Source organism: Gymnoscopelus braueri (assembly GCF_963280865.1).
Source record: "Gymnoscopelus braueri genome assembly, chromosome: 4".
NCBI classification, from domain to species: Eukaryota; Metazoa; Chordata; class Actinopteri; order Myctophiformes; family Myctophidae; genus Gymnoscopelus; species Gymnoscopelus braueri.
In genome coordinates this window covers 24,638,262-24,665,574 of record NC_137605.1, presented here as the reverse complement: position 1 = coordinate 24,665,574, position 27,313 = coordinate 24,638,262, and the positions used below count along the sequence as shown (strand labels likewise).

The window sequence follows — 27,313 nt, the reverse complement described above, 5'->3', positions numbered from 1 at the left end:
GCCAGGGATTTTCAAAAATAGCAGATCTAAAAGCTCATAGCTCGGCCCTCGGTGCCGCACTATGAGCTTGTATATCTTGCATAGCTTGTAAGTATAACATATTGTTAAAGTGGTTAAAATGATTCTGATGCTATATTAACACATTTTGCTGGGGACCCCCAAGGACCCCCAAGGACCTATAGGGGTCCCTGGACCCCACTTTGAGAACCAATGGTATAAAAGAGCATAAAAGACATATATGGTGCATGTCCTTGTTATGATAGGGATTTGTGCTGATAAGGGCATGTAAGGTTTAATGTTATATTGATCAAGTTTTTATTCGTCACGTGCAATCATTCAGGCAAAATCACAGTGATTGCTCTGGGATGCTGTGGAGTAATGCAAAAGTAATGCAACTAGTAGTGTAACAAATTACTTTCCACAGTAAAGTAATGCATTACTTTTTCAATTAACAAGTAATGTGTAATACATTCCTTTTTTTGTCACAACCCAATTTTGCTTGCTTGTAATAAATTAGCCAGCACATTCCAAACGCAAAACATGTCTATTTCATTATGTGTAATGTGTATGTGTAATGCTTCAATTCACTGTTACATTAAGTAATCCACAATTCAACGTAATAAAGAATTAATTACGTAACCGCATAATTAAATTACATTATTTATTGTGTTACTGATTACAGTAACATTTCACAACAATGAACTACAAACTACAATAAACATGTTTCACTGACCAGAACCTTCCCCGAAGCATATTCACCATCTTTAAAGAAACACAGATCAAGACACTCACCTTTCCTTGAAGCCTCAAAACTGTCGTAGATATTAATCCTCTGTATGTCGTATGTTAAAGTTGTGTTTGGCAACAAAGTCCTGTTTCTGTTTATGTTATTGACTGCAAATTTAAAAGCAAGCTCCTCTGCGCTGACAAGTGGAACAGGTCCTTCGGTTTGTTCAAAAATCCCCCCTGAAAAGAAACAAGAACATTATATAAGACCCATGATAACATATAAAACCTTCTGAACCCTTGCATCCCTGTTCTGGGGGGGACATTCACCAAAACGCTCACAACTGTTTGGTATTTTGGCGAATATAATATAATAATAATTCAGCCAATGGGAAAATGGTCAACTAAATATAGGGCCAATGGGAATACAACTGGTCAAATAAGCAAAGGATTTAACTTGCAATGCTTTCAACATCAGAGAATTTGATAAATGAACAAAGAGGACTCTGCAGTGTATACAGAAGTGGAGGAGGATTTGAAGAGATAAAAAACTAAATTAAATAACCATAATTTGGTATTGTAGGCTCATTCATTTAATAATGAATTTTGCTGACATGAAAGCTAAACTAATTGAATGTAATAATACATTTTGCTGACATAAAAGTTAAACAATTTGGAAAAAATATTTGATTTATTTACTATTTGAAAGATTTTACTAACTAAACACAAAGTCATGTTTCTGCTGAGAAGAGTATCATTGAGTATTGAAACACCACTTTTACATGTTCATTTCTAAAAGCAGATATAATGCCATTTTAATTACACCTGCTGTGCCGAATGCTACAGTACAAACAGGGATATCACCTTTGAAGTCATAATCTATGAAGGGTGTGTGTGTGAGAGAGAGAGAGAGAGAGAGAGAGAGAGAGAGAGAGAGAGAGAGAGAGAGAGAGAGAGAGAGAGAGAGAGAGAGAGAGAGAGAGAGAGAGAGAGAGTCTACTCCTGTATATCTGATCAGAGTATGAAACAGATCATTAGGAATGGATGGCCCTTTACAGAATACTATACACTGGTGAAATGGATCAGTGATTCTCAACCTTTTTAATTTCAAGGACCCCAAGTTTGATGTGCATTAGGCCACAGACCCCCATTTGATATGATATTTGATCTCTGAGACCCACATTTTGACAGTAAAATCATCAGTGTTGGTTTGAGTTACAGACCCGTTTATGTAGCTGGGGACCCCCTGCACATTTGTACACTCTCAGAGTTGCAAATCTGTAAGTGTCCATTTGAAATCCTAATTTTTAGTTTTTTCTTAGTTGACCAAGACTTTATTAGTTGATTAGTACATTTTAGGCATGTAATGATTTATGGTAAATCGATTACAATCGATTCAAACTGGTGTCAATTTAAATCGATTTAATAAAAAATCGCAATGCAAACAGCAGGGAGCGCGTAAAAAAAAGAGAAGAAAATACAGGATCTTTGTAAGAGAATTGATAAAAAAGAGTTTGCAGTCATTTGCTACTGTATTGTGTGTGTGTGTGTGTGTGTGTGTGTGTGTGTGTGTGTGTGTGTGTGTGTGTGTGTGTGTGTGTGTGTGTGTGTGTGTGTGCGCGCGTGCGTGCGTGTAATTTAAACTGGAAAAAAGTAGTGGAGGGTTCCAATCAATAGATTTGCCCATTAATATTTCAATACTGCTGGAGAAGGCACAGTTAGCTAAGCTCAGGAGTTGCACCTGTGACCCACTAGTCTCCCCCCAGACGAGATCCCAGTGACTGGGTGATGGGATCACACACCTCTGTTGCTCTGTGGCAATTCAGAAAGCCAAGCTGATCTCACTATTTATGACTCCAGAGCCCCTGGATTGTGGAGGGATGTGATGCCTAAAGTGCCCTGTGGACGGCGTCACATTAAAATAAATGAATCCTTCCGTTTCATGGGGGGGAAAATCTCATTAGAGTACATTAAGTAATTGCTGGAGTATATAGTCATTTGACTGTTAAGAGGATAAAATGCGTATTGCTTGGGAGCACTTTAGCAAATTTAATAAACAGGGGGAACCTGTTCCTTGGGAGGAAAGATCGCTGTGTATAATTTGCTTTGCCCTTTTTAGAATAATGGCATAAGCACAATGGCAAAGGCTTATGTACACTGAATTAGTCAACTCCATCAAATAATGGAAAAGCATTTCATTTTAGCATCCTGTGAAATTGACTCTAATAGCATGGGGCCAGCAAACAACATGGAACATAGTTCCCTTTTTATTATATCAGAGTGAATGCCATTCATCACAACCAGTTCACACAAATTCAGGCACTTTAGGCTTTACACTTAGGACTTGTTCTTGTGAACCGCCGTCAATAGCCTTCCGATTAACATGTTTCCTATAGACAAGAATACAAAGGCCTTTAATTAGTCTCCGAGGTCCTAGCGCAATGGAAACATCAGCTGCTAATTGTGGCAAACTGTTTTCATAATTTGTCCCTCTGTGAGATGGCTCTTTCAGCCGCATTCAAAAGCTGTCTCACCCTCAAAACCCTGAAACACATTCATATCCACATGCGAAAAAAGTAGAACCATTCAAATGAATCTGCACAACTGCAAAAGGTTAAACAAAACCATCTAATGCAAATACAATCACATGTGATGTTCTGTAAATTTGCTGTAATGTTTAAAGGCCTGTTTACTATTGCGATGATTGTAAAGATTTTATTGTAACTGCTTAGTCCAAATTCTAGACTATTTAGATTTAGCATGTTTATTTGAATCCTCATTGTAAATGTATTAGCCAATACAAAATCTAAATCAAGGAATATATTCACTTTAGGCCAGCACTTTATGGTAATGTTGGAAAAGGCGTGTTTGGAGAGCCAACTCATTGACGAAATGCCAACTCATGAAAGTTGTATTGAAGCTGTTAAACTATGCATGTAAAATATGTTTCAGTTAATCTAGGGTGCATTTAGTCTACTAGTGAGTAAGTCTACTTTAAATTGCCACTGCCTTGCCTGGAAATGTAAATAGTGATCTTTATGAATACAATCTAGAAAACTACTTCACAAGACAAAGTTTGGTGTAAGAGATTCAGTGGAAAAATAGATATATATATTCATGTTTCTACATGCATAAATTATCAACTGCACTGCACTGGCAATCTTGTATCTACAAGGAAATAAAAGTGAAATTGAGAGAGAGTGAAACTTGTAGGCTATGGTTTAAATAGTTGATCTACCGGTATGCATGTAAAAAAAAAAAGTTGTTGCTTTTCCCCCCAGCTAATCTTGTAGACCACAACATTTAACCCATTAAAACCGGGAAAGCATCTGTCATTTTAGATTTTTGCGTTGGCTATTCAAAAATAGCTGATCTACAAGCTCACAACATTTTTGAAAAATCTTGAAAGTGTTTGAATTTCGAAAAGGTTTGAATCGGCCTCAGGTCTTAATGGGTTAACCAAAAGGGTGAACAACCACTAACTCCCCATAACAGTAGCCAAAACACCAACAAGCTGCAGTTTGTCAGAATAACATGGGAGTGCATCGAATGCAGATACTGTACCCTCCCCATACACTCGGCGTGCAGAAATGGTGTGGCTTTGCATGTGAAAATTAGAAGCACTCTGGCATGCAGCCTGGCACGCACTGTGGCTGGCTTTGTTTTATGTCAAAAGCAAGAAAAATCAATGTCTAACAGTAAAAAAAAAGAAAAAAAGAAAGAAAATCTCTCTGACCTTTAGCTATTACAAATTCTTAGGGGGACAGTAATAGAGTGACACTCTCTTCACAGCCAAAGTTATGAATATGTATTGCTGCTAATACTCCAGAGCGCCCTGTAACTAGTCTTCACTTAGCTCAGCAACACGAGGACCAAACAGACCTAGGTAATAATTTGCTGCTCATACTGCAGCCCACACAAATGCTATTTCAATCATTCAGTTCATTAATTAGTATACCGGTAAGTATTATTATGTCACTATAGCTTTATAACAGATTGTATGCATTCAGTTCTTGTAGGCTTGGCTGAACAAGGTCTAGGACTGTACAAGGTCAATCATTTGAGTTTTCAATTCTAATAGATAATATTATTATTATTACCTTTGCCAGTAGAGTTGGATTGGGGTTATGTTTTTGCCTCATTGTTTATCTGTTAGAAACATATACAGTAACTATAGAGAATGGGCTGATTTTCTTGAAACTTGGTGGGAATGATCGGTAAGTTAGCCCAAAGAGATGATATGTTTTTGGGTCGAAGGTCATGGTAATCAAGAATGGATTCACTTTAGGCGAGATGAACTTTTGGAAGGTTAAGGTCAAAGTCACGATCAAGGGCATGGTCAAATTTACATAATCACTCATGTGAAAATGGCGTATCTTGACAACAGCATCGTGTCGGCGGAAGTACAGTGTGCACTCTAAAGTTCTTACTCTTACTGTTATCACTCCAGGACTGGAAAGCAAGAGGGAAAGATAATCGTTGACCCCCCTTCACCCTGGACAAATACTACCAACCAGCAAGTGGCACAGGTCTGTCGTGTCCACTGCTGTACCTCATGCCTCTTCTACAGCTTTATCCCCAAGGCAGTGAAGCTCACAAACATGTCCCCTGCCCCTCACTGACAGACCTCTGGGACTGGGACTCCCACTACCTACCCCCTCAAACAAGCCCCCTGCCCCTTATTAGCCCCTGGGACTACCATTACACCACCCTCTCCTCCTCAGACAGGCACTCAATCACACAAAGGTACACGCATATTCTCTCTCTCTCTCTCTCTCTCTCTCTCTCTCTCTCTCTCTCTCTCTCTCTCTCTCTCTCTCTCTCTCTCTCTCTCTCTCTCTCTCTCTCTCTCTCTCTCTCTCTCTCTCTCTCTCTCTCTCTCTCTCTCTCTCTCTCTCTCTCTCTCTCTCTCTCTCTCTCTCTCTCTCTCACACACACAAATGTTCTCTCTCTCTTGTACACACACATACAAATGTTCTCTCTCTCTCTCTCTCTCTCTCTCACACACACGCACACTTTCTCTCTCTCACACACACACACACACACACACACACACACACACACACACACACACACACACACACACACACACACACACACACACACACACACACACACACACACACACACACACACACACACACACACACACACACACACTCTCTATATATCTCTCTCGCTCTCTTTCTCCTCTCTCAGACACACACCTCTGAATTGTATTTTGCATATAGATTATATCTATACATTTATTTATGTTTTTGGGAACTTGCTGTGTAAATATTTCATAATTATGTTGTTATTAGGTGTACTGCATCGACCTCGCCAAGACCAATTCCTTTAATAAGTGTACATTGCTCAAGTGACAAATGTGACCCGATGCAAATATTGAATAAAACATTACAGTGCCTTACGGTATAAGAAAGAGTAAAGTATAAAATACAATTCCAAGTAAGGGACTTAAGTATAACGTGATCTAAATATATAGTTCATAGTTTATTGTCACATGCAATACAGCAGGTAGCAACACTGCAGGCAGTGGAATATTAACCACATTTTTAGGCTATACTTCAACACAAACAATATAGGCACAGGAGATTTTGCAGCGTCTTCAAAATGTTAAAGAAACATTCTGCACTGAGTCAGAATGAGAGATTTGTTTTCTCTGCTAGATAAATACAGTACATACTGACTGACAGTGAAGCAGGTCAGTATGTCTTTTTAGCCAGCCTACTGTATGTGAGTTGGTGAATGTCTTGGTGAATATTAACAATATGAACCTTATTCAGGGGTAAACATTTGTCAAAAAGTAGCAGGTCTGATGCAAGCTCACAACGTGTCCCAATGTGATGCATTGTGAGCTTGTAGATCAGATTTTTTTTTGTAGAAGGCATATACAAAGTATATGGGCGTTACTTATGGTTAAATATGTACACTCCTGTACTCAGAATTCTAGAATGTGATGGGTGTCATTGGGTGACAAAAAAAGTTGAAAATCACTGCTGTACACACAAAACAATGACCCACGAAGTTCAGAATATCTGGCCTTTACACTCTTTTTGTGAAATCTGGCTTCCACTTCCTTTCAATTGACAGGTTTTGGGAACTACAGATATTAAAGGGATATATATATATATATATATATATATTTTATTATTTTTTTGTCGCATTCTTAAGCCAATCATTTGATGACCAGTGGACCGGTAGGCAGCAGTTCCGGTAGGACACACAAAGGAGACTCTTTATGTCTCCTAGTGGAAACGCTGCCGGTCATCAAATTATTGCCTTAGTAATGCGACAAAAACAAAAAGATATCCATGAATTCAAGTCTCCATTGGGTTACTAATCGATAAAGTCATTTTGAGGGTGAATTATCCCTTTAATTTTGCTCAACTGTAACAGACAAAACCTGCCAACCCTCTACTCCTTGTCCAAGCCACTGCTCTTTCCATATTATATCACACAATGTATGCTCCTAACCTTGCTGTACTGTAAGCTGCATGGATTTCCCATAAGGGACAAGAAAACATCGGACTGAACATGAGCCACAGATGTGCTGTGATTGTGAATTGGTGTTCGCTGAAAGAAATTCCCCTGTTAGTCTTAATTTATGATTCCTTGTCTAATTCCATCCCCGATGTGAGGAAAATGAGCATACACTGTACAGAAAAACAACAGCACACTTCAATATCACAGAACCACACTGACATTGGTATTTCTAGATGTGTTTCCTTATGACAACATCTTGCATCATGAGCTTACAAAATAAAAATAAAAAAAGGAAATAAAAAGACTGTGCCTCCATATAAATCAAACTGATCTAAAGAGCAAAGAGACTAAATCAATAACATTCTTCTTATTTTTCTACTATGGCTGCTTTTGACCTCTGTAAGTATGGACGCTAGTACAGATTTAAGAATTGTCTGTCAATCTTTTTTTCATGATTGCTTGTACTTTTCCATTTTCAAACGTGACATCATCACTTAATAGTGTCGTAAATTCAAATCCTCTATCCTGTTCAGTACTGTATGTAAAACGATGCCCCTGACGTGCCCTAAGCCAGTGATTCTTTTAACTTTTTTAATTTCAAGGACCCCCAATTTTATATGCATTAGTCCACAGGGCCCACATCTGATAAGATTTTTTATCTCTTCTAAGAACATTTTATCGTTAATGACAATGACTTGGTCCGATATGGTCTGTCATTTGGTCTATAATTATTTTACTGTCTATACTGTAGATATAAAGACAGTGAAACTGATCAAATGAGCTATTCTTGTATATGTTCTCTAGTTGTCCATGTAATAGATGAAAAGAATAACTATATATCATTTAGCTGGTTACACCCTCATTGAGAACTGCTGTCATGAGCAATATACTATGGCGTCGCTATCTTGCGCGCCGGCTTACCCCTTATCCCTAAACTTTTTTGCAAAAAAACATTTTAAAATAATTAAAATAGCTGATCTACAAGCTCACAACGTGTCGATGTAGATCGGCTAGTTGAACTATTTAAAAATGTTTAAAAAAATAGTAAAATATGGCTAGTAAGTTTAAGCATAAGGGGTAAGGCAAGATAGGGCCCTATCCAAAACCGTAACTTTTCAGGAAATGGTCAAAATAACCAATTTTCCAATGGATCCAATTTAGTTATTATGCAAGCTCTTGTTAATACCTTTCATTGTTTCAATATGTATAAACCCCCACACAGGCTTAATTACTTTCACTTTATTTTCTCCAAAATAGAGAAAATAGCTGATCCAGTGAGCTTGTAGATCAATTTTTTTTCTACTTTTGTATGACACTCTGACTCTTGTATGACGATGTAAGGCATTAGTTTATAGAAAAACAAAAAAAGTTGAAATGTGGAGATACAAGGTTTCTGCCCGACAGCAACGAATGTGCTTACAGTACATCGGCCTAATTCTGTACAGAATGATGAACATTTGATTAAAACAAAACTTTCAATATTGGGATATTCTTTCGTATCCAATTATTCTTCCGCGATTGTTTTGAAGATGTAATTTAGGTGTACTGTATATATTTTTGCAATGACATTTCTTTTTTTTTTCTAAATTTTTTTATCCCGTTTGTAACCCATTTTTTTCACCCGGTGCCAATTTCCTAAGGGATCCTGGGCGCTACACCAGCCCTACACCAGCGCTACACCAGTCCCCCACAGTAGGGAGGCCAGGGCCGAGCTGCAATGACATTTCTATTGTTTTTGTTTATATAAAACATTAACATTAGATACTGTATACTATATATGTAGAATCAGAGACAGAGATTATTTTTAAAAGTCAAGAAAAAGCAATGTGGGTTTTACCATGCACATATACAATGTGCTATATTAGGCAGAAAGTGAAAAAGATAGGCTATAATAACCTATTCAATGTAGATGTCCATGACATCTACATTTTATTTAAGTCACTGCTGTGTTTTCTCCTGCCATTATGTGTGTCGCATGAATGAATACAGTGGTTTTGAGAGATGTGAATTCACACTGTTATGACTGAAACTCGTACAGCTGATAAGAGCAGCGAGCTGCAGTGTGCGGTCATGTGACCACAACAAAGACATGTCCTCTGGCCTCATGACGAGTTCATTCTTCCCAAGGACTCAAGTCTGTTCTTTACATTCTTGGTATCGAGAAACAAACACAGACTGTGTGTATTCATTATACAAGCATCTTTATTCACCAACTTGCAACAGAGAGCGGCGGCATTAACTCTCGCGGGGGTTTACATTTATATTCACTACTCAGGGACCACGCAAGTCGGTAACGATGCAAGTTGGGAATGCTTGGTTATGCACTACCCATTGTACCTGTCAGAGTACTCGCTGTACCCCTTGTCAGATTACCAGTGCGTTACCCACTACCATACGACCGATGACGTACAGTACATGTGCAGAAATGGGAGACATACGCAGCCGCAGACAGACAGACAGACAGACAGCCAGACAGACAGGTACAGACATTCCATGCATTGCCCTGATAAGAAAGGAGTTCTATTGTGCACGCTACCACTTATATTGGCGCAGCGGCACAAACATTACGCAGAGCTCGGCCAATCCGTGAAGCCGATGGGTTGGGTTGGCCAATCAAAAAAGCTGTTGCAGTGTGTACTGCAGAGCCACTTCGTAAAAAGTGCCAGAAACTCCCTGGTTGTTGGGGATTGATAGAAATAATTTGCAAGGTGTACAGTATGTTCTTTAAACAAAATGACACTGATGATTAGGGTTTAGTAAAGAAAAAATATACTGTACCAATTTAGTTATACTTGCCTATACTTGCCTTTAGTTGCCTTGATTGTCTAATGATTACAAACATTACCAATGTTCAGTATCCGGTATATTGTATTATACTTAAAGAACTAGGCCACAGGTTTTTTTTTGTGTCTTTATTCTGTTTCTATACAATTATGTTTTCAGACCACCTAACGTGGTTAAAATGTCATTTCGCATTTCCTATTTTCTCACATTTTTGACAAGCGGGAAAATCTCAATAGATTGGAGCTACAGCATGCATCACAGTGCACTGCCATTGCTCCTCCCCTTTTCCATACTGTCTGACATTGGTCCAGATTTTGTGTTGTCAAAATAATGCACAACATTTCAATGTGCCCAATGATCAGGAAGGTCGCGACAAATTATGTTGATAAAGACAGGGCATACAGGGCAAGAAAAAAAAATCTGCAGTGCACATTATCCCTTAGAATGGCAAAGAGATTTGCCCAACAAATTTAAAAATATAAAAAAAATAAAAAACAGAGGCCAGGTGGTTGCCATTTCCTTGAAATATCCTGGTAACAAACCAAGCAGCAGCCAAGAAATATCAATGGCAGTAACACCAGTAAGTTCAAGAAATCATTGTTAGGTAAAGGGGAACAGTCACATTTTTTGTAGTGGAAATTACTGCTTCATGTCTTCACTGCATTACGTCTTAATTTGGGTAATGCATCAAGTGTATGTAAGGGAGTGTACTTTGGGAATAAATCTGAGAGAAACGGTTGATTACTGAAAACTTGCCTCCCAATGCACCACACATTGAGCTTGTTCAGACACACTCCTTGCTGCCAGACAAACCAGTGCCAAGCCCTAAACAATATGAGACTATCTCATTATGCTCTTCTTGGATACATGTGGGCTCGCCCACTGCATTTCTGAGTGTTGCTCTTTTGTACATTCTTTTCACTGGTAGTATCCCCAATCTCCCACTGAATAGATTCCCCTCTCCATGGATGTGCAAAAACACTCACAGTTCCACAATGATGGCAGCAAACAATGAGCAGCACAAAGCTCCCACGAAAAAAAGCAATCATGAACATTTGGAAAAGCAACCAATTTCAGGAAGAACATTTTCTTCGATAATTACGGTTAACAACAACCCGCTGTGGGCTGACTGCTATATTCTAATATTGTTGCACTGAGACCATTATTTTGCCTATAATGAAAATTGTGCCATGTGCATTGGCTAACAACAGCAGAAAAGTAACCCATTACGGTACTTTTGATCAATGATAATTTGCATGAAAGGAAATTACTATTTCTGGTTAATTACTCTGGTGTGTAGTCTACAATCTATGTAAATTGGAAACTGTCTTGATAATAGCCGTAAATGATCAAAAGACAAATCACTAGACTGTATTGAGATAACAGGAAAGATTTTAAATATTTGTTGCGTCAAATGCAAAATTGATGCATTTTATAGGCTCTGTTATGAGTAATATGATTACTATTTAACAGTCATTAAATCCTTGTGTATGCTTAATACAAGAATTATCCAATGGCACTCCCACTGCCCTTAATTACATGCCTGCACTTGTTCTATAATTGCATCACATAATGTGTACATTGTAATTATGCTTAATAAGTGCCCAGTTGATGTGGGAAAGTGTCTTACTGTGTCCATATATTAAAGTTGATGATATATTTTAGTTTACCTAATGCCTAACATAATCAATTATGAAAAAATAATGCAATTAGCTGATGTCATGATTAAACAGTAGTATAGTTTTCTGCATTCTTTGTCATACTTTTCTTTGTACTCTTTTTTTAGCAGGACTGCACTACTGTAGGTTTATTTGTCCTTAAATAAAAAAAACTAACATTTTTAGAACTCATATCACTTATTTTAACTGTCACATTTCCAGTATGAAGTGCATTCCCTTGGGGATTTCAGTTTCATATGTCCTTAAAATCAATTGAGAACAAACAAAGATAGTTGCAGTAAGATGTGATGGTCATTAAAAAAAAACACTTTATTTGTCAGATAAAAAGCACAGTCAGATTCCAAATGGATTCCATTTCAAATAGCTGTATTGCTGATGATGTTTGCATAAAAAAAAAGGCTCCCACCAAAAAAACAAAACACAACATTCTGGATTGAAATCCTTTACATTTATAGTGAATCAAATATCCACACATCCGCACTGGGAAGTGGGTGCTTACAGGTAGACACACATTTATTTTCTCGACGTCTGTTCCTGAGCACTATACTGTACTATCCCTCTGGTGGGCTGATTTAATGAGAGTCTCCATTCATCATCCAAACTCAGGCGCTCAATCTTCAGCATAGTCTTGACGGTGTACTTAACTATCCATCGTAGCCACTAATAACATGGTGAATAAATGTTTCCTCAAATGTGTTCAATCCATTAATTAGAATGAACTGCGTTCATTTGTTCTCCCTCTGACAGGTCAGACTGTGTACACATAATTGCATGGTAGTCTATCTTGGTTAAATGCAGAGAATGCAGCCTCTCCACATTTTTCTGGAATATACGTGCAGGGTACCAGGGTACTTGTTCTCTCATTTAACCACGTAAACCCTCTATACTTGGTAAACTGGACATGAATTACCTCTGCTCTGTACTTGGTCCACTCTTTTCCCCTCTACACCAAATATTTTTTGCCAAAAAATAGTGAGCTTGTAGATCTGCTATTTTTGCTGAAGGTTTCCCTCAGAATAGGGTTGCTATAGAGCTCAAGTGGTTAATGTGCACCAGCAATAGACACAATTACTCTATGAGGCATGCAATTATGGGTCGCTTCACTCTCCCATTACCTGTATAGGCTAGAAATGCTTCTTTATCTTGGACTGGTACGTTTAGAGCAGGAACCATGCCAGTTCAAATCACAAAAGGCTAACAGAAAATACAGGCTTTTCTTTTTGCTTAGCTAATTAAGAAATCATATCTACGGTATTAAAGAAGCATGTTCGCTGTTGTACTTAACCTTAGTACAAAGATTGTGTGTATATTACTGCAACTGCAAGTGTAGATTTGTGTCACCTAATTCTCTTGTCTTATGTGACAAGTCAGTGATAAGTCACTTAAACTTATTTTCTGTTGTTGTTTTATTTGATTTACATTTCCTTACTATTATTTAATTTATTTATGTGTGTGTGTGTGTGTGTGTGTGTGTGTGTGTGTGTGTGTGTGTGTGTGTGTGTGTGTGTGTGTGTGTGTGTGTGTGTGTGTGTGTGTGTGTGTGTGTGTGTGTGTGTGTGTGTGTTTTGTTGTTGTTGTTGTTGTTGTTGTTGTTGTTGTTGTTGTTGTTGTTGTTGTTGTTGTTGTTGTTGTTGTTGTTGTTGTTGTTGTTCCTATGTGGACCCCAAGAAGAGGGGTCCACCACAAGAAGTTCCGTGTATGTACAGATAGTTAATAGCAGGGCTATCTGGCTGCTATACACAATCCCTCAATGTACTGTAAAGGTCAAGTTTCAGTTTCAGCAACTGACAGGTGCCTATGTAACAGATGCTGTGATGGTTATATTAGTAAAAGTAGCAATACCACAATATAAAACAACATTTTACTTGAGTGAAAGTACAAAGGTATTGACATCAATATTTGCCTCTGAGATACAGTGGAGTAGAAGTACAAAGTATCAAACAATGGAAATAACCAAGTAAATTAAAAGTAGGTCCAAAAGATTTAAAAAATAGTAAATTTACTTAGTTACTTTCCACTATTGAACACAGGTAATGCAATTGAGCTCTGAACCGTCACCTGCGCAGTTATTATAAAGCACTACTTGATACTTAATTGTGAGCATGAATATAAGCCTAAACTTTATAATGCAGTCATTAATACTCAGTGGTATTGAAATAATGCAATAAGTGCATTTCTATCTAGACCATATTGCTTGTGTGATTGTAATCACAAAACAATTACATGGTGCTAGCAATTGTACCCGGAAAATAGTAATGGATAACTCCCATCGAGGAAGCAATATTGACTTTTTCCAATGAAATTCACAAGCTGGCCAACCTCTCATATTCCCCGACATGGCATAATGTTTCATTGTCTCAAAATGTGAAATCTAAACTCACCGCTCACTGTCAGAGTGTCGTCTGTGTAACACTGCTTAAACAAATGTGTTATAATGGACGAAGCTTCCACAAAGCATAATATATTATCATATAAATTGAATTTGGTCTTCTTATGTTAAAGTCCATAATGAGAATGGCTGTTTTAATTATGTTATCCCCCCTCCAACTCACTGTCCACATTGAATCTCCATCGAGCTCTATCAAAGCTGAGAGGAATTCTTATTTATTTGATGCGATTAGTAGTACTCATGCAGCCCTATAATGTTGTGATATCTCCTCCGTCAGTGGACTGTCAGGTAACAACACATTTGTAAAATCTAATTTTATGCTCAAGTGGTTCTGCTTCTGCAATTTATCGCATCTATCGCTCACCCTCTCCTGCTTGCACCAGTTCCCCTGCCTCCCTCCCTCTCCCTCTCTCTCCCTCTCCCTCTCTCTCTCTCTCTCTCTCTCTCTCTGGTCTCCACCCTCTCTTCTCAGCTTAGTGAGGTGTTTTGATCTCATTATCATTCTCAAACATTCACACCGGATAATCTGGCAGGGTGTGGAGCCGGTGCTCTGCACCGTGCAGGGCACCTCGGTCATGATTAGGCGTCTAGGGGTGTGCTGTAGCGTGAATAGAAACCAGGAGAGTTGGAGGTGCATCTGGCCATCTAGATGTTATAACAAGTTGGCTTGTTTCTCGCCAGCAGAGACCCCAGCGAGGCAAACGGTCTCTGGGGCACCAGGCGTTGCACGAGGAGAATTTCTGGGACAACCGGGGCGAGGACACAAAATTGATTAGCCCGGTGGAGCAGCATGTGCCCTTTCACAAACCACAAATCCCCTTCCAGGAACAGTGCACAATGCGAACCTCCACTGGACTATCCCCCACAATGCACAACACAAATGCCCACCTCCCCCGCCTCCTCTGTGTGGCCTATTGTTAGCGTTGAGGTAAAAAACCCTCCCACCGTTCCAAAGCCTCACCTCAGAGCCAGTTCAATCCATGTGTTTGCCAGGGAAAGAGAGGAGGGATGGAGAGAGAAAGGGAGAGAAAGAGAGAGAAAGAGAGAGATGGAGAGAGAATGACAATGAGACAATGGGGGCTGACGCCAGGTGGATGGGGGCCCTAAAGCTGTGCCAGCTTACCCGTGTCTGCTGCCATCCATCCCCTCACCCACTGCCGTACTCTTTTGTCCACAAACAACAGTAGCTGAGGGGAAGCAGACCTGCAGCATGCGTACCTTGTCACAGCGGGACATAAAGGTAGCTCGCAGCTGGAGAAAATCCCATCACTTTGCATGCACAACAGCCGCTTTGGGAGGCATAAGATGTGTGTGTGAGTGTGAGTGTGAGTGTGTGTGTGTGTGTGTGTGTGTGTGTGTGTGTGTGTGTGTGTGTGTGTGTGTGTGTGTGTGTGTGTGTGTGTGTGTGTGTGTGTGCGTGTGTGTGTGTGTGTGTGTGTGTGTGTGTGTGTGTGTGTGTGTGTGCGTGTGCGTGTGTGTGCGTGTGCGTGTGTGCGTGCAGTGGTGCCGAATGTCTTGCTCGTGCCTAGGACAAAATGATCTCCAAAGGACTGAGTGCTCATGGGCTGCAGGAACCCTGCATAAAATATAAGAATAATAATAATATATAAGAAATACTGGCTCGCTTCCAGCCACAGTAGTGTCATGTGACAGAACAAACCATTTTTTTAACAGGGAGGGGGAATTACATTTGTTTTTGACCACCACTATATCAAGGACAATTGGGAAGATTTAAAAAATACATGTTTTTTGAGACTTACAAAATAAATGCTATATCAAGTTTCACAATGGCCCTCATTTATCAATCGAACGTAGAAACCAGCTTAAAGCGATAGTTCACCCAAAAAAAATCTTATTTTCTATCAATTACACACCCCATGAAGCCTTGAATTCATGTTGATTTTTAGTTTTTGACGCATTCCTAAGCCAATAATTTGATGACCGGCGGAAATATGCTAATGTCTCCGGTAGGAGAGTCTACTACCGGAGCTGCCGCTGGTCATCAAATTATTGGCTTAGGAATGCGACAAAAACAAAAATATCTCCATGAATTAGAGTCTCCATGGGGTGTGTAGAAAGAAAGTCAATTTGGGGGTGAAGTGCAACCGACCGTCATTTAAATAACACGCCCATAGCACGCCCTTCTTTCAGAAGCGCGTCCAGTCCAGTTGAACAAACTGAAAAATCAGAACAATGCAAATGTGGAAGAAAATCACTGATGTGAAGATACAGTCGTAATATACAACTAGTAAATCACAAACTTCTAGCCATCATTGACTCTGAAAATATTTATAATATAAAACGAAAACCTGAAACATGCATTACATAAATACAAATATTTGACTAAACGTGCGTTGTCTGTTAAAGGGCAAGACCACTTTGGTAGAGGTTTGGGTTGTGTAGCTACCTTGCCATGATGTAACTCCAAAGGTGGACAAGAAATCAAATATAATTGCTCCATTGATTAGAAATTGATAATTCAAAATATGCTCCTCATTGACTTACATTGTACGCTGAAACAGCTCTCAAAATCACTATTTTAGCACGTAAACGAACACAATCAAAGCTAATTCAGACAATATAGAACATCACCAAACCCAGTACTGTTTATTTTTTAAATAAAAATGTCAACTTCCTGCTGATTTTACTATTTGAAGATCCGGATCCGGATCCACGGATCCAGTCCGGGTTTTCTTCTTAATAAAAATAGCAAAATCAACGGGAAGTTAACATTTTTATTTAAAAAAAAAACAGTATTGGGTTTGGTGATGTTCTATATTGTCTGAATCAACTTTGTTTGTGTTCGTTTATGTGCTAAAAGAGTGACTTTGAGAGCTGTTTTACCGTACAATGTAAGTCAATGACGAGCATATTTTGAATTATCAATTTCTAATCAATGGAGCAATTATTTTTGATTTCTTGTCCACCTTTGGAGTTACATCATGGCAAGGTAAATACACAACCCAAACCTCTACCAAAGTGGTCTTGCCCTTTAAGCCTACTTGCCAGACATAATTTTAGAAGTGATGAGGTCCAGACGTCCCGTCCCTCCGTCGTGAAGTCCCGTGTTGGGACTGCGATATCCACGGTTCCCTCAGAACTTCCAATGGCACCCCGTTAATGCAATAATATTAAAGCACAATATTGTGCACGACCCCACAGTCGAGTCCCCCTTTGATCTATGTAAAGCCTGAACAAATTCCACCGTGGCCTGGCCATGCGTATTTTTGGCATACTGTGGAACATGCACTCCTACATTGTTTGCGAGTGAGATTATCATATAGCCTGCCTATCATGATGTGGGAATAATCTTTGTCAAACTACACAAATTACACCAAAATGTTATGATCGGAATACATTTTGAATATCAATTTCACCCTGCACCGATTAGCCTATATATGACTGTCCCGTGCGTGCGCCCTGGAGATGTCCGTAGGTCGCTGTTTGCAAAATGAAAATCCTCTCGCAAACGCTTATGCTGTATAGGTCTTAATAAAGCCAATGTCAAGACATCTGAATAACTGTTAAAGCTTTAAGCTCCCGTTTAAATGGGTGACTGATTAAGCATCCAACCTAATAGATTGTTTTTAATACCTCGCTGTTAAATGCTTGTAATCATGTCACCTTGACCCTTGTAATTACAACTAACTATTTATGTTAGGGATACTTACTTAACCACTTAAGAGATGTTCAATTACATCATTTTAAGTGAATATTGTCTGCTGCATAATGTTTAATTGCCTGTCAGATTGGCCACACAATGCTGCACCACATGTCTACCATGGAACAAACTGGTGTAGCCTAAGCCTACGAGCCCTGAGACCAGACGTGACATTTGAGCGGGTTGTGCGCTACGATAGGTTGTGATCTCGGCGTACGCCCATTTTTTGGGTCTGAGCAAGCTTGATAAGTGAGCCAATGTGTTTTTGACTAATTATTCCAGCAGATTATTTACAGGTTACAGGGCCCTTTTGGGTCCCCCATTGACCCCGGGCCCAGGCCAATTGACCCGGTTGTCCCCCCCTTGTCGCGGGACTGACTGTGTGTGGCTGAGTACATCGTGCTTAACACAAAGTAAATGCATATTAACACAGGTTAAGCCCTTAGAAGCTCATTTAGCAGCCACACTACACTGTCTATGCTAGACAGACACAGCTTAAAGGGATATTTCACTTTCAAAAAAAAATTTGGTCATTTTATCGTCTACTCAGGCCTTTGTGAGCCCCCCAGACAGTTTATAAGTTGCTTGATTCAGAATTTAGATATCTGATATTCATTTTATCAGACACGCCCCCTTCCTATACAAACCCACTGTAACTTCAAACTTAATTTTGACCATGTTAGATTCATCAAAAACACCCGTCCTTGGTTCTGGTGACTCATCCTGCCCTCCTAATGCGTGAGGTGGCCGTGTTTTTTCAATAAATTTTTCATTTATTAAAAAAAAAAAAGATTGAAAATGAAAAAATCAAAATACAATAAAAAAATAAAATAAAATAAATGAAAAATGTAATCGGAAAAACACGGCCCCCTCACGCATTAGGAGGGCAGGGTGAGTCACCAGAACCAAGGACGGGTGTTTTTGATGAATATAACATGGTTAAAATGGAGTTTGAAGTTACAATGGGTTTGTATAGGAAGGGGGCGTGTCTGATAAAATGAATATCAAATATCTAAATAATCAATCAAGCAACTTATAAACTGTCTGGGGGGCTCACAAAGGCCTGAGTAGACGATAATATGACCAAAAGTTTTTTTGAAAGTGAAATATCCCTTTAAAGGTAGGGTAAGTGATATTTTTGGGTTAAAACAAAAAGTATTTTGTTAAAAGGTTAAAATACTATATTCTGATAGTAATCATTGCTATAGAGTGTTTTTTCAGTAACAGATGTCTCCCTGTCTCTCCAGCTCTTTAATAAACAGAAAATATTTTTTTCGGTAGGTGTCAAAATCTCAGCCAATCAGGAGAAAGTACCCATTTTTAAGCTTAATTTATATAGTGTTCCAGTTCCAATTTTGCATGCTAATTTCTTAGTGTCATCACTTCCAATTTCACTTGTTTAATCTGTATCCTGATTGAGTTCTCTGTCCTGGTTGGATAAAATTGGAAATGAAACTGAAACTGAAACGAAAATGCATTTTCTGTTTAATAAAGAGGTGGAGAGACAAGGAGACTCCTAATACTGAACAAACACTCTATAGCAATGAGTTCTATCAGAATATAGAGCTATTTAACAATTATTTTAACCAACGCAAATCACTTACCCTACCTTTAAGAATACATATCAGGGGCGCTCGGGTGGCGCAGTGCCGGTAAAGTGCCTGCATGCCCAACAAAGCCGGTGGTTGTGGGTTTGGATCCCTCATGGTCTATCGGGCTTTGTCAAGCGTCAATTGGCTGGCGTTCGGGGAAGGGAATCCGGGTGGGGAGGGTGAGTGTTGGGCAGGAGGACTAGGACGAAGGCTGTACGTCCTCCCGGTGGGGGCTCCTCACTGGCAGGTGAGTCAGCAGGATACAACAGAAGTGACAACACACAAATGTGTGTGGGGAGGAATCAATTGTCATAATGACTAAATTGGGGAGTTTTCTGCCTTGTGATGTCTTTTTGAGGCAATAATACCTGTACGACCCTTTTCTATGCACAATACAGTATCGCATGTGAAGTATATGTAAAATAAATAAAACATAGATGAATAGTTTGAATTTGGGTCCTGCTTAACCCGACTTTACTGTATGGACACAGTATACAACAAACACAGCTTCTTTCCTCCTTCAACGATACCCCATGCCTTTAAGAATAAAATTCTTAGAAGTCTTGCCACTTTATCACACCAACAATTGGCCTGAAATCTCCTCCTCTCTCCTGTCAATGGAATAGGATTTTGTGTGAGTACTTGTAGTACATTCTCAAGTGGTTAGATGGTACCTGAATTTTGAACATCCATGGCCCACTTCCAGCTTTCACCCAATTCCTTCACCACAAGTACTCTAGCATTTATGGGGTGAACTTGGGTGACCCGAGCTGTAAGAGGTTTTTTTTTTTTTTTTTTTTATATAATCTTTCACTTGGAAAATTTTCACAATAATCATTCCATTCTGCCCCACTCACGCCACAATGACCTTGGCATCGGAAACACGTAAATGTATTTATGTGTTTTTTGATGTTAATACATACAGTTTCTGACAACATTTAAAAACTTCCTCAGTCAATAGGACCCTGCAGCATTCCTTTTGGAGCTGTACTTCTGTATAGACAAATCATCATGACTAGACATACATAGCCAATGTTCTGGACACTTTATTGTCTCCGCCAGGTCGAAGGCATGGCCGAGCCAATGTTTTCACCCCTGTCCGTCCGTCCTTCCGTGCGTGCGTGGCGTGCGTGTGTGTCCGTCTGTGTACAGCTAAACCCCTGAACCGTTGGCCCGATCAATGTAAAACTGTGCACAGACACTCCCTGGAGGCCAGAGCAGAACATCGGCCTGTTATAGTGCCACCAGGAGGCATATTGTTTATATTACACCTACATCATGCACATCGGTACACATTATCTATATAGTCATGTGATCAAGACGGATCAGTCCAATTTATCTATCTAAGATTATCTTCCAAAGTTTGCAGGAGAAGTCCGTCTTGAACAAAATGCTTCAAAATCATGAACACAGTGTCCGATTGCCGTGAGACTTTGCACTCACATTCCCACTAGGCCAAGGAAGAAATGCCACCATTTTCACATTGGCCTGTTATAGCACCACAAGGAGGCCAATTTTTGCAAAACATCTTTTTGCTATTACTCCTACAGATTTTGTCCAAACATCACGCAAATCGGTACACATTATCTAGTCATTTCATCAAGATAGACCTGTCCGATTTTTCATATTTCATCCTGATTGGCTAAGATTGACTTCTACTACTGGCCTGGCGGAGACCTGTGCTCCGAGGAGAACCTTTTTCTAGTTTTATATAGTGAAAACGTCCATAGACATTCTACCCGGAAACACCTGTTTGTTTACAAACATTCAAGCATTCTGACCTGGTCTATAGATGTAATGACAACAACGGCGCTACAAGGGGTGTTGACAAAAAGACTAATGAGGCGCAGTTTATGGAGCTAGTTCAGGCCAGGCAACTCAAGGGATTGGGGCAACCGATCAGGTGACTAGGTCACATGCTCTTTCCTCCTGATCGGGTGGTTATAGGTACTGTGCTGTTACCTGCTCACTCTGGCTGCCCTGTCTTGCTGAGCCGACGTGCGTCGTTACTGCTGCTGCTGCTGCTGCTTGCTGAGATCTGCTACCGCTGCTCGCTGCTTACCTGCTGCTGTCCATGAAAGTCATCCCACCCGCCTCCCCGGCATCCACCTGTAGGCTCTGTTTCTAGATCCCCATGGGGGTTTAATTCATTCCCTGTAAATGCTATTTGGCATGTAACATTCATTAAAATGTTATCCTTACAGGGAATGAATGGATTCAGAGGCCTGACGCCAAACCATGCTTCCTCATGCTTTCTATTCCATGCTCAAGCTTGCTAATAAATATATATTCTAATCCAATCTAAGAGTTGTCTGACTGAACTAAAATTAGTGTTACACAGTATAGGGCATAGCAGTGGCGGTCATTTTCTGGTTCCACTTCAAAATAGTCAATGCATTTTTCCCATTGACATTTCCAAAAATATCTATATCAATTATTTTAAGCCTAGAATCAAGCCATCCAGGGTCCTGGTGAATCATGACCATAAAATGTTTGATTCTGTGAAAAAACTTTTTTGAAAACAGCAAAACAAAGGGTATTTATTAAATATAGTATATCATATAATTAAATATAAAATAAAATAAAAACACAGTATCAAACGTTTTATGGTCATGATTCACCAGGACCCTGGATGGCTTGATTCTATGCTTAAAATAATTGATATAAATATTTTTGGAAATGTCAATGGGAAAAATGCATTGACTATTTTGAAGTGGAACCAGAAAATGGCCGCCACTGCTATGCCCTATAATGTTTAGTTTGCTTCTTTAACTCACACCAGCTCTCAGTCATTATTGCACCGTGGAAATGACTGTACAATTAATGTTGGGACTTGGGAGGACTGTAAGAAATATGTCATCTGATTTATGAAGCGTTACTGCACAATACTGTGAGCATCAAATGCAACATGAAAGGAGGATTCTCAGGAGAACAATAACTGTGCATACTCATATTTGGTAGTGCTCTTACACTGTAAAAGCCTGAACTATGAGATTGTAAAAAGGCAGTTTGCATGTAGACTTTCAATAACATTAATGGAACTGTGCATCTACTGTATATGCATCTGTTTGGAGACAGATTTATTGTTTCTTTGCTGTTTTCACAGCCAAACAATGTAAAAACCCTTGGGTACTTCATCTACATTTCTGTATGAATTGTCAAGAAATTGTGGTACAGTAGGCTTCATTATGTCAGTTCAATAATGCATGGAGGCTTAATTTTATATCGCCACCCGCAAGGGAATCTTTCATCCGCCTACTCCATCAAACATTATGATTGGATTTTAGCTTATGTGCCCAGTCTAAACGACTTCATAAAATGACAATTGAAAAGAAAGAAAATAAGGTAACAATAACAACAAAAAATACATTTTAAATTTCTTCAAAAATAGAAGGTCAAATTATTGTCTATTTAAAAAGCTCTCAGATCCTTTCGTGACCCATATCAGCTTCTAATGAGATTTCAGTCAAATTCAAAATGCATCCTGAAGTTAAATGAGCAAACATTGACAAAAAGAAAGACATAATTTGACATGAAGCATGCAGCCTCTTACACAATAATTGCATATCCATTTATTTAGCACTGATTTCACAAACAACCCCTAGAAAGGATCTGGGAGTGAAATGTGCAAATTAGACAAACCACAAAGCGGTTTCATGGGTCTCAGCAAATTGGATAAAAAACACAAATTGGTTCCTAGAGATTGTCAAATTCTATAACGCCCCATCAGTGACATATCTGTTAACAAAGGCCAATGCAGAAATTGTGTGATTGAACAAAGAAATATAATATATGAGGGACATGAAAGATACATTAAATAACCAGCCAGGTCAGGTTTATTGTGGGCCAGCAATGGGAATTCGCCAATCAGGATGGAATATGAAAAATTGGACGGAACCATCTTGATCACTTGACTATAGAGATAATGTGTACCGATTTGCATGAAATTTGGATAACATCTTTAGGCTTAATATCGAAAAATGTGTTTTACATAAGTCGGCCTCCTGGTGGCGCTATAAAAGGCAAATGTGAAAAATGCAGGGCAAAGGTTTTTCCTTGGCCTCTCGAGAGTGTGCATACAGAGTTTTACACAGATCGGTGCAGTTATAGGTAAAAACACGAATCGGCCTATTTTGAAAAATTTGTGTGTGAAGAACGTGTGTGCAAAATTCCACGGAAATTGCATGCTGTGTTCATGATTTGAGGCATTTTGTTCAAAACGGAGATTAGCTGTACACAGACAGAATGACGGACGGACTCACAGACACACACACACACACACGGACGGACAGGGGGCAAAACATACTCTCTCGCCATGCCTTTCGGCCTGGCGGAGAAAATTAAGGGATCTTTAAAGGGGAGTGTATAGATATCTGTTTGATACAATAAGTGTTAAATATCTCTATACAATAGAAATTGCAGCTTATTTATGCCAGTGTGCAGACCTTATTTTATTTTAAATATATATATCTAGTAATCATTGCTATAGAGGTAACTGTAACTGTTCAGGACTCTTATCAGTATGTAAAAGAAATGGCCCCAGCAGAACCGCCTGTGAAGTCAGAACCTAAAGTGAGTCGGGATCGAAGCCTGCAGGGAATTGGAACTCGAATGGAAGTTTATCCAGATGGATAGGGCCAAGGAAAGGATATCAAGTTCAAAGACCAATAGATTTCTCAATGAATAATCTATTGCGTGTTTTCGAGTCACTAAGCAAGTCACACAATGAAAATATCCAGAATAATTTACTGTAAAATCCTAGACAAAATGAATGGAAAGGGGAAGCCGGGAGCTTACGCCATAATTGTGTCATCCTAAACAGTAACAGGGGTCTCCCCATCTCTCCAGCTCTTTGTGCACAGAAAATTAAGTTTCAGGTCGGGATACAAGTTTCATCCAATCAGGATACAGGATAAACACGTGAAATTGAAAGTGAGGAAACAAAAAAATAGCAGACAAAGGTAACATGGGGGAAATAGCTTTTCTACAACAACAACTTGGGGTGGGTTTCAACTCGGGGTTGACTCCTGAGATCATTGGTACCTAATACACTGCAGGGTTTTTTGTTTTTGTTCGTTTTTTGCTTTTAATATTAAACAAATCAAAGTATATGTAATGTAAACGGTGAGGTTCTCACATAAGCCCCCCTAGGTTTTCCTACCTCACCGGCACAAACAACTAAAATCTTACACTTTCCCTTGGAAAGAATGAACATGTCCTATGGTTCAACAGTTATAGGCCAAAACATATAGCGGGCTGGTATAACACCACCATGAGGCTGATTTGCAAAGTTTGGTTTGAATGTCTTCCTTTGCGTGTATGAAAAGTTTGGCAATGATCTCTCCGGCAGTTTGCAAAATAAGCTCCGGACTCACGCACGCACACGCACACGCACACACACACACACACACACACACACACACACACACACACACACACACAAAAACACACACACACACACACACACACACACACACACACACACACACACACACACACACACACACACACACACACACACACACAGGGGTGAAAACATTATCTAGCCTTCAGCCTGGAGGAGATAACAACAGAAAGGAAAGTGAAACAAAATAAACTAGAAGGTCTCCACCAGGTCAGGTACGTTATTGTGGCCTACTGGTGGCGCTATAATAGGCCAATGTGAAAAGGGTGCCCTTTCTTCTTAGGCCTTTCACGGCAATCGGACACTGCATTCATGATTTGAGGCATTTTGTGAGAAAAAATTGTTTTGCTAAATTAGACCTGCTGGTGGCGCTATAACAGGCCAATGTGAAATGGGTGGCATTTCTTCCTCGGCCTAATGGGAATGTGCGTGTGAAATTTCACGGAAATTGCAAGCTGCATTTTGTTCAAAATGGACCAATCCTGCAAACTTTGGAAGCCAACCTTAGCCAATCAGGATGGAATATGGGAAATCGGACAGATCCGTGTTGATTACATGACTATAGAGATACTGTGTACCAATTTGCATGACGTTTGGATAAAATCTGTAGGAGTAATGTAAAAAAAATGGGTTGTGCACAAATCGGCCTCCTGGTGGCGCTATAACAGGCCCATGTGTAAAATTTGGGGCAGAGGTTCTGAATTGGCATCCAGGGAGTGTGTGTGCACAGTTTGGCAGCGAGCGGGCCAACGGTGCCGGAGATTAGCTGCTAACACACGGACAGGACACACGGACGGACGGACGGACAGGGGGTAAAACATACTCTCTCGCCATGCCTTTCGGCCTGGCGGAGACAACAACCTGACAAGCAATGACACACATGGCACTGGCCTAAATATGAATGAGTAAAAAGTCCAATAGACTGGAGGAGTGTGGTCACCTTCAGCAAACAGTTGCTCTGATTCTTTCATTATGTGACATAAATAGCCAGTGAACGGTGGCCAGTGTCAGTGGAACGGCAGCATTTAAGAGCACAGTGTGAGGTGAAGGCATGGAGGGTAATAGCTCCCTGCCTCAGGGCTGAACCACACAGTTTTATGTGCATATATTCTATATGATAGGTCAATCGCTGGCTCAAGGGCTTCGTTTTCATTAAGGGCACCCTTTTAATTTTGGTGTCAAAAACCTGTTGCACGCCAATTGACTCATCCTGTGGGCTAGGAGAACTCCTGTACTAGATAGGCTTTAAAACAGAGATCACTATAATAGATAACTACTGCGGGTCACAAAGCCTTGGTGGGATGTAATTGACATTGATTTTATGAGTGAAGATGCAATTAATATCGAGGCGTGTGTTTACCGCCGGGAGGCTGCTTCAAAGTCTACACAAAGACGGACCGGTATTGTTTATTTTAGGCCACCTTATTATCACGCAGTTCTGACATCTGCTGGGTCGCTTTAATGCCAAACGAAATTAGAACAACAGTTTGAGTTCAGTCATGTGTAAACCTCTTTGACAGTGCTATTATCCTCCCCCTCCCACCGAAATTAGCGTCCTTTTGCCAGAGGGGCAATAAAAAAGAGGAACTTAGTTTATTTTTATGATCTCTTGTCTCGCTTTTGTAAGAGGCAATAAACACAAGGGTGGTGGGGGGCTATATTGAGTGCAACACAGGAAAACCAAGTATAGGGTGTAACTCAATGAGGCCAAAGAATTATATAAACATTAATTATATCAAAACTGATCATTACGAAGGAGCCAGGTCTACCAAAGAGCACAGAAATGGAGGAGCGTGCCTTAACGCACCGAGGTTGACACGGGTGTACAAAGACAGGGGTCACCCTGTTTCTCAATGTTATTGCGGGCAGGGCTAAATATAAATCTGGCCCAGTTATTGCGGAAGGGACCGCACACATGCAAAGTTAATGTAGACAAATGAGGGGGGAGGTGCGGGGCAGATCATTCGGGACCCCTCTGGCTAGTTTCTGGGACGGGAGAGGCACTCAGATGGAAATTAACTTCACTGTGTCTGAGAGAGAGCCTTCACAGCCTTCTGGAACACGACCAATCTTAACACATCTGAATTGAGGCCCAAGGCGCTCATTTTTCCCCCCTCCCCATTTTCTAACATTCTGGTGGTGAGAAGAGGGAGATTATTGCTTCAAGGCATGTAGAGGGGTATGAACGTCACCGGTATCAGCACCAAAGAGCTGCTCCTATGAATATGAAGGGCCCTTTGGCCAGTGGACATTAAATGATGGCCTATTGAATCAAATTCTACATTCGTGTGACGGGAGCGTAAGAAAAGCAATGTAGATAGCGCTCTAAAACCTTTTTAAAAGCCGGCATGATAAAAAAGTAGTCTCATTTAAAAGAGACTGAGTCAAGTAGTTTGCAAATTTTAGTTACATTTATCTGATTGGAAGCCAGCATCACATGTTCTTGTTGAATGCTGTCAAAGCTTAATGTGATACTGTGTAGTTGTTCAGAGCAGACCTTTGTTATTGAAAACACAATCTTCATGGTGACTTATGTCACTGTGCAGGGAGGCTCTGTCGGTCACAATAAGCAGGCTTCCTGTGTGAATCTGC

At 39.8% G+C, this 27,313-nt stretch overlaps 1 protein-coding gene across 1 annotated transcript in view; it reads right to left on the bottom strand.

Moving 5' to 3' along the window:
• grik3 (glutamate ionotropic receptor kainate type subunit 3) overlaps window positions 1-27,313 on the bottom strand; it is a gene marked incomplete at its 5' end in the record, with an annotated part of 143,891 nt that overhangs the window by 61,619 nt on the left and 54,959 nt on the right. Inside the window, one exon of the mRNA XM_080426724.1 lies at window positions 793-966. Coding sequence (XP_080282850.1) covers window positions 793-966 — 174 coding nt within the window. The remainder of the gene's footprint in view (window positions 1-792; window positions 967-27,313) is intronic.